We start from the raw sequence: 15,502 nt of genomic DNA, 5'->3' as shown, positions 1-15,502 counted from the left end.
ATCCAAGAGTTCTGCCTCCCATCAAAAGCTTACCAGGAAAACTTGCATACTGGATGGCCCCAGCTCATCCTCTGGGATCGTGAACTTGGACGCCCCCTGCTGGTAACATATGAGATCGGCATCACGGGAATCTTCTACTCGCTGATGAGTGGCCCAATACTGAGCAAGGTCACTATTTATTGCAGAAAGGTTTTCCTGCTCTTCTCTGTCTTGTTCCAGTTGCGCTCTATCTTGACTGCTTCTCAGGTGCCCTGTAATTTAATTGCATTTAGGTATCCAATATTAATTGTGTTGTATTGTTTGGTTTAATTAATTGAACTCGAATCCATACTAGATCCCCTTGTTTACCGAAAGCTTTTTCTCGTTGTCCCTCTGCGTCTCGTTGGAGTTGCCTCTCCTCCACCTGCTGGTCCAAAGTACTCAGATCCACGCCCATCACCCGACTCCGTGTGCTGAAGATGCGGGCCTTGCGCTCAGCCTCGGCGGCTCGTCTGCCCTCCACAGCCTTCTCTCTGGAGCCGTCCACTGGGAAATCCATCGCGAACATGCTGCAGCACACAGATGGAAAAGGGAGCTTAAAACCACCCTATTACTAACCCTAACCCTATAACTTACATTAACCATATTATTATTAACACACTAAACCCAGGCCTATTCAATTTGAAAGTTGTATTGTTCTGTATGTGACTGATATTACCTCTATTAATAGCTGAACTAATTCTGTATGTTTACATTTACGCAAACAATTTAAACATACATAATTAGTATAACAGTTGCATGCCCAGCTGCACAAAATGTTACATCGAATCACAGTTCAGTGTTTAGAATTTACTTTTCAGATTGGTATCTGTCGACACTAAGCACATATCGGACAGTATTTGAAACAATAAACACTTACTTCTGACTTTACAGTTGCAATTAATAACGCCTGTGGAAAGTCAACTCTTCACCATGTACTTCTGTTAGACTTCTAGGTAACCATAGTTACATTCTGCGCATGCTTAGTTTCGCTGTTAAGGCTTGATCCAAGTTGTAAGTGTATAAAATACTTTGAAATTATTCAAGGCAATCTTTCATCATTTCGGCCTTTTATATTATGGTGTAGGCCTAGTAGTTGTAAATTCACAGTAATGCTGTTGTAAATTATTAATAATACATATGATAGGCTACTGATCTTCTAGCCCTGTCATGTTTTAAATTGGCAAAAAAAAAGCAAGGTTCATATCAAATAAATAATGGATTAATGGATGAAATTCTTATATGGCAAAAATGAAAACCTATCATTGAAAGCCAATGCTATTTACTCACGTGATCTCGCGAGAGATTATACAGTCACGCTTCTCGCGCGCACTGGTTCTCCTACTGGATTCTAAAATGGCGTATTGTTGTCACAAACGTAGTGTTATATTTTTGTAATGAGATTTAAACAATGTTCGGTATATGATGCGAGTTATGCATTCATCGTCTTTATTTCAGTAAAATAATCAATGCGTTTGCTTGCAGCATCTCCTGAGACGGATTCTACGGTAACCGTCGCCAGTTGGATTTAACTACCATTTAGCTAACACCACAAGCCACTTTTCCCGCATTATCCGGAGATTGTGCAAACATGGGGCAGTTAAAATTGATAGAGATTGAAAACTTTAAATCTTATAAAGGAAGGCAAATTATTGGGCCCTTCCACAAGTTCACTGCCATTATTGGACCCAATGGATCAGGTATGTTATCAATTTGTGCTAACTAATTAAAGCTAGCGGATTCTGCTAGCGCCAATGTAGCTTGTAACTATCGTCAGTGTGTTGTTGAAGATCGGATATTCATGTGTACATGTATATTTGAACCCGTATTTTACTTGATGGTGTATTATATAATCACAAGTTTTGCGATATTATAACACTGCACATCTCTGTGATTTATTTGTTATGTTTGTGTATTTGTATCATGTCCAACATGTTTAGATATGTAATGCGTTCTTAAAACGATTGTTGCAATCAAGCGAAAGATTTATAAATTGTAGTGTGCGTATTTAATGTTCTCTTCAACCAAGATTATGGTTGCGTTATTATTTTAGTCTTAACGAATTGGAAACATCACAGTGCAACAGTTTGGTGTCATCACTACTCTACGCCTGACATGTTGAGGTCTCAAACAGTCTACTGGAGAAAATACAATTAACTGTTACCAGTCTCCTGGTTATATTTATATCGATGGAAGGTATCTTGTGCAGTAATTAAATGTGCTAGGTTTTGCAGGATTTTCAAACGGAAAAATGTTGTGACAAATACATTTTTTATTGATCTAATTTCTTGTGTTAAACTTTAGGTAAATCCAATCTTATGGATGCCATTAGCTTCGTCTTGGCAGAGAAGACAAGCAATCTTCGTGTGAAAACATTGAAAGACCTGATCCATGGAGCTCCGGTGGGGAAGCCAGCAGCCACCAGAGCCTTCGTCAGCATGGTGTACCAGGAGGACAGTGGAGAGGAGCGCACCTTCACCAGAATCATCATCGGTATGCCATGCTGTTATGTGTTTATATAAAGAAGTTCTACAAAACCTTGTCTTTCTATAGCTACTCTGCAGTTGGTTTTAGAAACTAGGGAGTTCAGCACTAGCATCTTTTGTAAATCCTAGGTTTTTATGTATGCAATTGCAATTACACGCTAAATGTAAATTAAAAAATAGTTTTGTTAAATTCACCGGTTCTTTTGTCTTTATTGTGTGGTAGGTTCGTCCTCTGAGTACAGAATCAACACTAAGGTTGTGAACCTGGCGGAGTACAGCGAGGAGCTAGAGAAACTGGGCATCCTCATCAAGGCTCGCAACTTCTTGGTTTTCCAGGTAAGACCTAACTTGCAATGCACAAACACAGTTCTCAGGGGTTGACAGAAAATACTTTTTTTTATTATGAGTCAACACAGTATTAAGACTGTACAAAAAAATAAGTTCCAGTGCTGGTGTTTGCAATTTTTGAACGGCATATGACCCCTTAACTGCATTTTATTGGACTTGTGTGTTGAGAAGTATTCTTCATTTGGACACTAACTGCACGGCATGATACAGACCAACTTCCTATGAAGACATAGTAACAGCCTTGGGGTTTTATCTCTTTTCCAGGGAGCGGTGGAGTCCATCGCCATGAAGAACCCCAAGGAGCGCACGGCTCTGTTTGAGGAGATCTCCCGCTCCGGGGATCTGGCCCAGGAGTACGACCGCAGGAAGAAAGAGATGGTGAAAGCAGAGGAGGACACTCAGTTTAACTACCATCGCAAGAAGAACATCGCCGCAGAGCGCAAAGAGGCCAAACAGGAGAAAGAGGAGGTGCGTTGGGCCTTTTTTTAAATTTATTTGTTATACTAGTGGGTATTATTTAGAGGCTACACATGCATTAATAAACAAGACACATAAAATACGGAGTTCACCTGTACTACTTGATATTATAACGAGTCTCCCTCCCTCCAGGCTGAGCGGTACCAGAGGCTGAAGGACGAGGTGGTGCGGGCCCACGTGCAGATGCAGCTCTTCAAGCTCTACCACAACGAGACGGAGATCGAGAAGCTCAACAAGGAGCTGTCCCATCGCAACAAGGAGATCGACAAGGACCGCAAGAAGATGGACCACGTGGAGGAAGAGCTGAAGGAGAAGAAGAAGGAGCTGGGCCGCCTGATGCGGGAGCAGCAGACGGTGGAGAAGGAGATCAAGTGAGTCACAGGGATGGGCATCGTTGCGCTCCTCTTGCCCTGGGTTTAGTTTCCGCAGCAGGGCAAATGCAAAGCACTATCAACTTGCTCCCTTGTTTCTTGCTTTTTAAATAAATGTTCAGTCGTGTACATGTTAAGGACATTATTGACAAAAAAAGATATCACTTCCATTCGCCCTCTTGATCAGCTTGTTTATAAAGCGAGTAAAAGTAACAAAATACTGTAGATTTACTATGATAATCAATGTTGGTTTGAAAGTATCCCATTGACCAAAGTGAACCTCCGACCCCTCGCTCCCGCTTCCAGGGAGAAGGACTCGGAGCTCAACCAGAAGCGGCCCCAGTACATCAAGGCCAAGGAGAACACCTCCCACAAGATCAAGAAGCAGGAGGCGGCGCGCAAGTCCCTGCAGAACGCCCAGAAGATCTACAAGAAGCGCAAGGGGGACATGGACGATCTGGACAAGGAGATGAAGGCCGTGGAGCTGACCAAGCAGGAGTTTGAGGAGCGCATGGAGGAGGAGGCGCAGAGCCAGGGCCAGGACCTCACCCTGGAGGAGAACCAGGTACTTTTATGAATGGGACATTTGGTTTAGTTATTTTTGTAAACTCATTAGGAACGTTTGAAGGGATAATAGATGGCTGCATATTATTAGGTTGTCTTGTTGGGTAGGTTGCAGGCCTTTTTTTCCCCAGGATAACTTGAACTTCACACTGATGTGAATTCCTCAGGTCAAACAGTACCACCGCCTGAAGGAGGAGGCCAGCAAGCGGGCCGCCACCCTGGCCCAGGAGCTGGAGAAGTTCAACCGTGACCAAAAAGCCGACCAGGACCGTCTGGATCTGGAGGAGAGGAAGAAAGTGGAGACAGAGGTGAGCTCACGAGGACGAGGATTTTGAAACGATTTCTGTGTGTGCCTTCGAATAAGAGTTAATTTGAAATGCAAGGGTCTAAGTTTAAACTTTCTTCCATTTTAGGCCAAGATAAAGCAGAAGATCCGCGAAATTGAGGAAAACCAGAAACGTATTGAGAAGCTGGAGGACTATATCAACACCAGCAGGTACCCGATCCCTTCACATGCTTTAATAAAGCCATACTGTATTTTGAAAGGGTTGTGCCATGTTGGTAATGGATAAGTGTAAATATCAATCAGTGGCATTGTGTATCTGAGAATACACCTAATACAAACATTGTAAGCGTGCACCCAAGTAAGTCATATCATAACATGGCAATATTAAAGAAGAGCCCAACCCAATGAGTATATTCTCCTCCTTGACCCGTGCTCCTCATTGGTCCTCAGACAGTCGCTGGATGAGCAGAAGCGCATGGAGGAGGAGCTGACGGAGGAGGTGGAGGGTGCCAAGAGGAGGATCGACGAGATCAACACAGAGCTGAACCAGGTAGGGCGCCCCGCACAGAGTGGATCTAAACCCTGGGGTTGGGTTGTCTTCTAGAAACAAACAAACATCTATCCAAAATAAAACGAGACATATGGCTCATATTGATGTAGGTGAATGAGGGCCATCGTCTGCTGTTAAACTCTGCGTAGCATCTCACAGCCCACCCCTTCTTACGACCGCGTAGGTCATGGAGCAGCTGGGGGACGCTAGGATCGACCGGCAGGAGAACAGCCGCCAGCAGCGCAAGGCTGAGATCATGGAGAGCATCAAGAGGCTGTACCCTGGCTCCGTGGTACGGCAGCCCCCCCCCCCTTCACCAGGCCAACCACGCCTCCTCCCTTTGACGTGTATCATCAACCGCTGCCTGAATTCACACTGTTCCCGTCTCCTGTGTGTTTCCCCCCTGAAGTACGGCCGTCTGATCGACCTATGCCAGCCCACGCAGAAGAAGTACCAGATCGCCGTCACCAAGGTGCTGGGGAAGAACATGGACGCCATCATCGTGGACTCTGAGAAGACGGGGAGGGACTGCATCCAGTACATCAAGGAGCAGAGAGGGGAGCCCGAGACTTTCCTTCCCCTCGACTACCTGGAGGTAACGTGTTTTTTTTTTTGGTTGAGGATACTGTGGTGGCCAGAGTGCTAATGAAGTACATAAGTAAATGGTGGTTTTAATCGTCTAATGTGTTTCCAATGATAGTTGATCACTCCTAAAACTCGTACATAGGTGCTAGGGCTGCATGATATATAGTTTCAGCAATATGCGTAATAGTCACAAATACTCAATGTCAAAGAAAAAATTATCCATGCAACAAGTCATGCTACAACGTTTTTGCTGTATTTTCCCTGGCTAATCTAGAAAAAAGGTCTGATCCTTTCACTGGCACTTTCGAGTGAATAAAAGATAAGCAAAGGAAATCAATAATGCTGACAGTTCATTTGTTTTATATTCACACAATACCTCACAGGTTGCTTTAAAAACAAGCTGCCCAGGGCACTTGTAAACCACAAACTATCAACTAGGAATTAATCAATAATGTGAACAGCATATCGAACTACACAGACATCGCAATTAAGGAATGCGAGATGTTTGTGTTCCTGGAGGCCGTATATATGCATAAAAGATATATCCGCCTGAACTTTATGTTGCAAGGCACTCTGCAGCTGTATTTACAATTGTTATGCAGCATTACGATTCCATTGTTATTCCATACTGCAATATATTACGAGGAACAAAAGTATTGCTATTTTTCCGCCATGGTGCAGCCCTATTAGATGCATAAACCAACCAAGTCTAAAATGAAAACAACTTTCCTGCATTCAACCAAAGTGGTTTCCAATCCACAAGGGGTTTCCTGAACATGTAACCGAACATGTATGTCGTCCCACCCCCGCCCCCACAGGTGAAGCCCACCGACGAGAAGCTGAGGGAGCTCCGCGGGGCCAAGCTGGTGATAGACGTCATCCGCTACGAGCCCCCGCACATCAAGAAGGCCCTGCAGTACGCCTGCGGCAACGCGCTGGTCTGCGACAACGTGGAGGACGCCCGCAGGATCGCCTTCGGAGGGCCGTACCGACACAAGGTCACACGATGAACATGATCATACACCGAACATCATGGCACGAAAAATACATGACGTGTAATAGCTGTTCAATACCACTCCTTGGGAAGTGGGTTTTTGTACTATATTTATGTTTTGTGATCCCTCCCATAGTACACCGCTAATGCAATTACTTATTACAACCACCAACTATTTAGTTATTTAACTGAAGTTATTCCTTCAATATAAACTAGCGTCTCACAATGTGTTTTCTGTGTTTGTCCGTGTGTCCAGACGGTGGCGCTGGACGGCACCCTGTTCCAGAAGTCCGGTGTGATCTCTGGAGGAGCCAGCGACCTGAAGGCCAAGGCCCGGCGCTGGGACGAGAAGGCTGTGGACAAGCTCAAGGACAAGAAGGAGAAGCTCACAGAGGAGCTCAAGGTAACGAGAGAGGCCTTTCAGACGGCCATCACGGACAGAGGACACCCGGATCCCTAAAACAGATGGGTTTCATATCCCTCTCATCCCAGTTAACAGGCAGACCCTCTCCCACAACTCTCCCACAACCTTTGGACAAAGCCACACTTTCCTCTTCATATTGGAGACCTAATCCTAACCCCAATTGTATCCCCGTAAGTAGTAGTTGAAGTTGACCCTCCGTATTATCTGTGTTTTTTTTGTAGGAGCAAATGAAGGCCAAGAGGAAGGAGGCGGAGCTGCGTCAGGTGCAGTCCCAGGCCCATGGGCTGCAGATGAGACTCAAGTACTCCCAGAGCGACCTGGAGCAGACCAAGACCCGCCACCTGTCCCTCAACATGCAGGTAGGCTGGCCTCAATGCACTATCCTGCCTGTATTAGCATCTTATTAGATCTACATTGTGAATTGGCTCATATTTCACTGTTACCGTTTTCTTCTTACGTTTTTTTGTATTGTAATTTACAAAAAAATTTACCGTAATTAATCATCTTTTTTCGCCCTTTGTGTCGTGCAGGAGAAGTCCAAACTGGAAAGTGAGCTTGCCAACTTCGGGCCACGGATCAACGACATCAAGAGGATCATCACGTCCCGCGAGAAGGAGATCACAGACCTAAGGGACCGCATGAACCTGGTGAGCACCACAGCCCATCTAGCTCTGTTTCTGAGCCTCTTCATGCATGTGGTGGACGTGCGCTCTGACACCGCCATGGCTCTGCTCTCCAGGTGGAAGACGAGGTGTTCGTGGAGTTCTGCAAGGAGATCGGCGTGAGGAACATCCGAGAGTTCGAGGAGGAGAAGGTGAAGAGGCAGAACGAGATCGCCAAGAAGCGGTGAGTCTCGATGGAGATTGAGCCCTTGGGTCGCCCCACTTTCTGTACACTCCTCCTGGCCCTAAAACCCCACTTGTGCCCCTTTTCTGTGTGTTCAGGCTGGAGTTTGAGACCCAGAAAACTCGACTGGGGATCCAGGTGGACTACGAGAAGAACCAGCTGAAGGAGGACCAGGAGAAGGTAATGATGTGGGAGCAGACCGTCAAGAAGGACGAGGCCGAGATAGAAAGGCTCAAGAAGGTAAAGGCATCCGTTTTACTGCTTCACACTTGTTATGTCATCTTCCCTGGCTTTAAGTTCAGCTCTCTACTAGTAGATCGCTTACTTTGGATCATCTGTGTGGTTTTAATTTGTTTTGCTTCCACGCTGGCTGTAGGAGGAGCACCGGCACATGAAGATTATCGACGAGACCATGGCCCAGCTGCAGGACCTCAAGAACACCCACCTCACCAAGAAGTCAGAGGTCAACGACAAGAACCACGAGATGGAGGAGATCCGCAAGAAGCTTGGCGGGGCCAACAAGTCAGTGGCTCCAGAATAATTCAAACACTGAATCTTTTAAAGTAAAACAGCCATGTTCTTTAAGTGTAATCACTGACGTCTGTTTTGATGGCCGCCCTCCGCAGGGAACTGACCCAGCTGCAGAAGGAGGTGACGGCCATCGAGACGAAGCTGGAGCAGAAGCGCAGCGACCGCCACAACCTGCTGCAGGCCTGCAAGATGCAGGACATCAAGCTGCCCCTCCGCTCAGGGACCATGGACGACATCAGCCAGGGAGAGGTGAGCCCCGCGGCCTGGCGCTTACCGCCGCTGATGTTGATGCCCTCCTTACTTCCCTGATATCAAGGGCATCATGAGGCACATTGGGGGAGGGGGGGGGGGGGAGAGCATGTGTTAAACATTGTCCAATGTCCAAACAAGACTCATCTGAAGTACTGAAGTACACGGCTTGAATTGTTTGTGTTACAAGGCAGACTTTGAGTGCCTTGTGTATGAAAAGTGCTATATAAATAAAGTTGCCTTGCCTACGTCTGTCTACCTTATATGTCTCTACGAATATTATGTTTTTGATCGGTTACATAAATGTAAATTCAATTAAATGAGTGTCTGTTTTCTTAACGTTTGAGTGTGTTTTGTGCTCCACTAGGGGAGTCAGCAGCCCGAGGAGCCCACCAACAGCAAGATAGCCTCCAGTACCGTCCTGGCTAAAGAAGCCCTCATTGAGATCGACTACAGCAACCTGTCTGAGGACCTCAAGGTACCCAGGCGGCTCTGCCCTCACACAACCCTACCTACTTAAAAATAGACATCATTGAACAATGCAATACCGTGTGTATACAGTCACAATATGCAGTGTGTGTGGTACGCCGTGTACCAGACTGGGGGGTTTTGACGTAGTCCCGCCCCCACTGACCTTGTCCCCGGCCCCCCACCAGGACACCCTGTCTGAGGACGAGCTGAAGGGCGAGATGAACACGCTGCAGCAGCGGCTCAACGAGCAGCAGAGCATCCTGCAGAGGATCAGCGCGCCCAACATGAAGGCCATGGAGAAGCTGGAGAGCGTGCGCGACAAGTTCCAGGAGACCAGCGACGGTGAGCGGATTGCGGCCGGGCCGGGGTGGTTCTTTTTCCGGGGTGGTGTACTCGACTGGATGTGTACAGTTGAACTGTTTGTAGGTGGCTGGTGGTGCAGCCCCCGCCCGACTCACAAGGCCCTCTTGTGTTTCAGAGTTTGAGGCGGCGCGTAAGAGAGCCAAGAAGGCCAAGCAGGCCTTCGAGCAGATCAAGAAGGAGCGCTACGACCGATTCAACGCCTGCTTCGAGTCGGTGGCCACCAACATCGACGAGATCTACAAGGCCCTGTCGCGCAACAGCAGCGCCCAGGTCAGCGCCGACCACCAAGTGTCCCGTCCGTTCAGGGATCGCGTCGGACCGACACAACGGAGGGCTGGGCATCGGTAGTCACTCGGTGTGTCCCATGTGCTAGGCTTTCCTCGGCCCGGAGAACCCAGAGGAGCCCTACCTGGACGGCATCAACTACAATTGCGTGGCCCCGGGGAAGAGGTTCAGGCCCATGGACAACCTGTCTGGAGGGGAGAAGACGGTGGCCGCCCTGGCCCTGCTCTTCGCCATCCACAGGTACAGCCACAGGAAGTGGTCCTGCCCTTATTAGTGCGGCCGTTTCGATTCAAGTTATTTTATTACTATTTGATTGCCGTTTTGGTTTCAACCTCATTGATATGACCGCAACGAATAACTCGCTAACTAACTAGACGGGGAGAGCTTATGGGTCGGTTGATCTCTTCTTTTACTTCATCATACCAACTTGCTAACCTTCCTCTCTACGTCAGCTACAAACCTGCACCCTTCTTCGTGCTGGATGAGATCGACGCTGCTCTGGACAACACCAACATCGGAAAGGTGGGTGGAGTGTAATCAATGGTCCAAATGTGAAACGCAGATATTCAGTATTCAGAGATACATGTTGAATGGGAGCGTATCCGTTCTGGTTCAGGTGGCCAACTACATCAAGGACCAGTCTGTGATGAACTTCCAGGCCGTGGTCATCTCGCTGAAGGAGGAGTTCTACACCAAGGCCGACTCCCTCATCGGAGTCTACCCAGAGGTGAGCGTCTTCACTCACAGATGAGACCCAGTTAGCTTAGCGTTAACGAAAAGCAAAGCAAAGTAAATAACTTCTTGAATAAACATTGAAAATGTACCTGCTGGCTTAGCTTTCGGTAACACGACACAACATACTCAATTTGTTTTGCGCAATGTCCTGTTAAATTCAGGCAGATTTTGGGGCTTTATTCATCACTACCAACTGTCTCGATGGAATGCTCTGCTTGCCGTTAACAACTATGAGATTGTCGGTTTTCAAGCAGTTCTACAAAAAGCTATAGAAAGATGATATGATGGCTAAGCAGAAACGACATGCTCCCTGTGCACTAGAAGCAAACAGAATTCATGTTCTGTTTCTTCTGTCCTCTACAGCAAGGGGATTGCGTCATCAGCAAAGTCCTGACCTTTGACCTGTCCCAGTACCCTGACGCCAATCCTAACCCCAACGAATAGGACAACACTGCTGTTTGAGGTTTCAATCTGCCACTGGATTGCTCATGTAATCACTTAGGTATTTGCTAGATTGTAATGTCATTTGTTTAATGTTTTTAGGTTCAGTTTGTTATGTTTTTAGCCTATTTCTTCAGAGGGAGGGGTTGGTTTATTGAGGATGGACTGGGGAGGGGGTGGTTTGTCGAGGATGGACTGGGGAGGGGATGTGTACTTTTATAGACAGTTTCAAACTGAATGTGCATTTATACAAGGCTGCGCTTTATATGTTGACCGATTGGTCCACACAAAGGCTTTCCCCCATTGAAAGGTTGAGTACAATAGTGGAAGTTCAATAATTGTAAATCAGGTAAATCATGTTTGAAGCTGTTAACTATTGTTTTTTTTAAATCATGAAATGCTCATATTTTTAATGCTATTAAAAACGTGTGTTCCCTTCAGACCCTTTTATAATAATCAAGCTCCTCTTTTCAAGTGTATCATTTGAAGCCCTGGTCAACCGCCATCTCAAGTAGCTGACACGAATCTGTACTACTTTATCACTCCTTCTGCTGTTTAACTCCCTTTGTTTGTACTGGATAAGAAAGAACCTTTCGGTTAACGTTCCAGTTGGATGGATAATGTTTTTAACAAACCTTTTTAAAACTCATCTGCGAACATACAGACGAGTTGAGAGTTCTCAATGTAACCGATATGAGGCAGTGAACTGAATGGGCCAAACGGTAAACATCACTTTTAATGTAATGGGCTGGAACGTCCTCTTATGTGTCTCTTGACTAACTGTACGGATTTCTTTTGCTTAATAAATACATTTCGAAATATTTTCAATTCACGTTATACGGATATTCATTTTTTTAATCCAAAAGGGTAAATCTGAAAACACTTGGATACTTTTTTTTTTGGGGTAGAATTAGGCAAATGAAGGCTAAGACAAACTAAATCAAAGTCCAACCACGTATATAATAAACCACAGAAAATGTAGACAGTGAGACAATCTTTATTTTCATTTTTTATTTTAACATTTCCTTGTACAATCTGTACACGACAATAAAGTCAACAATTCATAACTGAATCAATTGCAAATAAAGAAAAAATTAATGCATAAAAAACATAAGGAAAATATAAGTAATATATTTATAGAGGAAGGGCGCGAGAGAACATAGATGTAAATGGCCCATAAAGATCTGTAAAATACATATTTAAAATTATGAAATCAAAATGTACAACATTTTATCATACAGACTCTTGATGCATAGCCTATGTGTTTAGAGCAGTGAACAGCAGTGGCTTGTGTGTATTTAGTCATCCCATGACTACCTTGTAGCCATCTTGGTTCTAGACGTAAGCTCGGTGGGGAACTTAATGCGTAAGATAGGCGCTATTAGTGAATAAGGGGCGTTGGCTGCCTATCATCAGAGAGCCACCCTGTGTAGGAGAAGATCATAAGCTTATGACTATCTTGTATCAGCTCTGAATGTAGAAAGTGCTTCATTAATTGTTTTGCTGCATAACCATGATGTATATACTCATGTGTTGGTCAATCAAGCCATTTAAAAACATAATCATAGAAATTGAAATTAAAGTCGTTGATACCAGTGCTACATTGTCAAGATCTAAACGGTGCTCCAGTAGTCCTGCTGTTGCTGCACTTGGGATTAATTGTTATTTTTCGGGATTTTTTTGTGATAAGGACGAAGAAAAATACAGAAACGAACATAATTTTTTTTTTCCATGTGTTGAAAGCGTCCCTTCCCAGTTGTTAGTCCCGGAACACCAAGAGGTACAGCACAACAGGTGGCCTCCAGGAGGTCCTCATTGGTTTTGTATGAATAATGGAATGAATAACTTATGTTCCATACATCCTGTATAACATCTCTATATGTTCTAAGTTGAGAAAAATGTTGTTACTATTTTCACTTTTGAAGTGATGTTCAACGATAATTAGTGAAATTAGTCCTGCATATTTTCTGTTGAATAAAATAAATAATGATCAGTTTACCCCCCCAAAGAAATCTGAATAAGACACAAAATAAGTCAAGCGCACCATGACAAATATGGTTCATACAGCGGTCAACCAGCAGAGGGCAACAAATCCAAAGGAAATATCTAAAGATGCAATTCTCCGTCTCCCGTTAACGACCTGTATTTAATCTTTTTTTTTCTTCTAGAATGCAGGTAACCATCGTGTCAAGAGAAGATGATCCACACTGTATTTTTTTCACATTTCCAATGGACGAAAATACTGATCTGTCCTGCCACAACATCATCATCTCTATCATTACGTGATCCTCACTGCTTCTATCGCTCACAACAGTTCGAGAAGGTCTTGTGAATCATCTCTTGGCAGTTCCTCCATACAGAAAACTCAACAGAGTGTGTTATTCCATGCGCATGTCAGCAGGCGTGTATTTGTGGTGGACTATTAAGGGATTAATTGTGCTTTCATTGGCATTTGTATGACCTCATGTCACCATATGAAATGAAGGTTAAACACATGTACACACCCTACACACATTCTGAGACAGTACTAATAGCCCACTGTTGAGACAGCATTTGCTATGCATGCTTAAATGATTGAATATTGAATAATTGACTTATTTTTAATGAAAAGACAAAAAGGTGGACTTCAAAATCCTTTTGTTAGGGGGTGCCAGATTTCCCCGTACTGGGATCAATATACTATCTTATCTTAAGTGACAGGGATAGATCAACACTTAGTAAGAAGAAGCGGGTTCCAAGTCCTGGTCTATATATTTTTTGTTACTCATGCCAATGTGTAAGCCTTAAGGGCTGGTCTACTTCAGACTGGTCTACTACCCCGTTCACTGAGCCTGTCCGTAACACGTAGTAACAGTTCGCTAGTGCTCCGCTTTGTTGAAACGGTCTCACAAAGAAAAGGATATAAAAGTTAAAAAAGCACTTAGCCTCCCCCATAGCTGTTATTCGAAGCGACAAGAGCTAGCGAAGCAGAGGCTACCGTCTTTGTAAAGTGGCCTGTGACGGCTTTTAGCCCGGCCGTGGCGGGCTGGGAGAGAGGAAGAGGGGGAATGAAGGTGTTCAGCAGATGTACCGCCGTAAATATACAGGGGCCGGCAGATATTGCAACTAGAAAGGCCAAGGTTTGATCTTATGACTAGCGTAAAGCAAGTATAAATACAGTAACAGGAAGTGTGCGTCGCTGCTGCTGGCATTGTTAAACGGAACAGCCCTGATGTGAAGCTCAAAAGCACCACAGCCTGGTTTTGGAAGTACAATACCTAGAATAAGGATGGTAGGCCTGTATGTTGGGGTTATTTGCACAATAAAACATTTAGCAAAGAGGGGTTTATACTTGGATGTATATTGGCTGCCTGTATATTGGCTTCTTACTGAGCACCACTAACCTTCCATGTGAAAGAAAGTGGTTATTTCTGAAGTGCTTCAGGAATTGTTAATCGGAGGAAAACAATGCAGGGAACGTGTTTCACAGCTTTCCCTGATTATTCAACTCTTTCTTCCTTTCTATGCCAGGGGATCTGGCTGTAACTGGAAATGCCCAACGCATACTCTAGACTAGAGCTCTTGTGTTAAATGTGAAAAAATCAAAAGAAGCACAGAAGCAGAAATACACACGTTGCGTAGCGTGTGTGTCTCGATGATAACATGTTATGCCTATATTGGATGCTGAGCTGACGGTTCTCCTGTTTGGTGGTCCTACATCGTTATGACCCTGTTCTCCTTCCCGCTGTTGGTTCTCCCGGTGCGTTGGCTCCCCGGGGGGGGGGGGGGGGGGGGGGGTGGCGTCGCTCGGCTCGGTCCGGTCTAGGACCTGTAGTCCTTTTTACTGTAGGGCTTGTTCCCCAGAATACCATCCACATCGTGCACGATGGACGAGGTGAGCTTCGGAAGAATCTGTTGAGGTAAGAAACAGACTATGGAACTTAAGAATATTTGTATGGGTTTTATTTTGACTGTGACATTGGGCTCAAGCATGCCTACTCATAGCTTGGGAGATTGGGGATTGACCACAGTACTTTTCAGCTGGGGAGTCATACGCCGTGCTACCTAGCATACCTTCCTTTTCTTTAAGGTTTTTAGGGAATACATCACAATAGAAATATCTAATTTCAGTAACCCAAGGATTCTTCAAGATCGGTGATATTTATATGCAATAAAAGGTGGTGCTCTTTTTGTATAGAGTGGCAACTGGATACAGAGGGAACCGCAGCCTTCCTAGATGAACTATCCAGACATGATGCCCACACTGCAACTTCAGCAGATGAGGTCCAGCGCTCAGGGGGAAAGAGAGTTCCCTCCCCGGCTTAAAATAGCACTCCCTACGTCTATGAAAAAATAGTCACATGTCAATACATAACGAGGCAGATGTTTGTTGCATGTTTTTTTTTAAACCTTGGACAGCTAGTTCAGCCACAGAGGGATGTTCCCCATCCCGGCCTGTATGGTTCCACAACTTTAGGTCTCTTGTAGGAGAGCGGCAG

The 15,502-nt window shown here is 45.1% G+C and overlaps 3 protein-coding genes across 6 annotated transcripts in view; 1 reads left to right on the top strand and 2 right to left on the bottom strand.

The window, feature by feature from the left end:
* The window catches only part of ribc1 (RIB43A domain with coiled-coils 1), a 2,183-nt gene extending 1,219 nt beyond the window's left edge, over window positions 1-964 (bottom strand). Inside the window, exons 1-3 of the mRNA XM_056596926.1 lie at window positions 899-964; window positions 349-548; window positions 34-251 (exon numbers count right to left, since the gene is read on the bottom strand). Coding sequence (XP_056452901.1) covers window positions 34-251; window positions 349-547 — 417 coding nt within the window. The 5' untranslated portion in view covers window position 548; window positions 899-964. The remainder of the gene's footprint in view (window positions 1-33; window positions 252-348; window positions 549-898) is intronic.
* A 379-nt stretch (window positions 965-1,343) lies between these two features.
* smc1a (structural maintenance of chromosomes 1A) lies at window positions 1,344-12,394 on the top strand. The gene is made up of 26 exons (XM_056598727.1): window positions 1,344-1,718; window positions 2,323-2,511; window positions 2,728-2,840; window positions 3,117-3,320; window positions 3,462-3,700; window positions 4,007-4,265; window positions 4,432-4,572; window positions 4,678-4,760; window positions 5,001-5,100; window positions 5,285-5,392; window positions 5,510-5,695; window positions 6,504-6,683; window positions 6,936-7,082; window positions 7,325-7,462; window positions 7,634-7,750; window positions 7,843-7,949; window positions 8,048-8,189; window positions 8,326-8,471; window positions 8,576-8,729; window positions 9,097-9,207; window positions 9,386-9,542; window positions 9,679-9,833; window positions 9,937-10,088; window positions 10,301-10,370; window positions 10,465-10,575; window positions 10,947-12,394. The coding sequence occupies exons 1-26, from the start codon at window positions 1,610-1,612 to the stop codon at window positions 11,025-11,027; spliced, it is 3,699 nt and encodes a 1,232-aa protein (XP_056454702.1). The 5' UTR covers window positions 1,344-1,609; the 3' UTR covers window positions 11,028-12,394.
* LOC130389141 (voltage-gated potassium channel subunit beta-2-like) overlaps window positions 11,990-15,502 on the bottom strand; it is a 33,434-nt gene continuing 29,921 nt past the window's right edge. For 2 of the 4 annotated variants that reach the window (XM_056598838.1, XM_056598815.1), the window contains one exon: window positions 11,990-14,915. In XM_056598838.1, the coding sequence (XP_056454813.1) occupies window positions 14,826-14,915 (90 nt within the window). In that variant the 3' untranslated portion in view covers window positions 11,990-14,825. The remainder of the gene's footprint in view (window positions 14,916-15,502) is intronic. The other 2 variants (XM_056598830.1, XM_056598822.1) reach the window with 1 other exon arrangement.

The sequence above is a fragment of the Gadus chalcogrammus genome, chromosome 1 (genome assembly GCF_026213295.1).
Source record: "Gadus chalcogrammus isolate NIFS_2021 chromosome 1, NIFS_Gcha_1.0, whole genome shotgun sequence".
In the NCBI taxonomy this organism is placed as follows: domain Eukaryota; kingdom Metazoa; phylum Chordata; class Actinopteri; order Gadiformes; family Gadidae; genus Gadus; species Gadus chalcogrammus.
This window is presented reverse-complemented; position numbering and strand designations above follow the sequence as displayed.

Coding starts and splice junctions, on each gene's coding strand:
- smc1a (XM_056598727.1), top strand. CDS start 1,610: ATGGGGCAGTTAAAATTGATAGAGATTGAAAACTTTAAATCTTATAAA. Junction 9,834..9,936: donor CGCGCAACAGCAGCGCCCAG/GTCAGCGCCGAC, acceptor CCCATGTGCTAG/GCTTTCCTCGGCCCGGAGAA. Junction 10,089..10,300: donor CTGCTCTTCGCCATCCACAG/GTACAGCCACAG, acceptor TCTCTACGTCAG/CTACAAACCTGCACCCTTCT.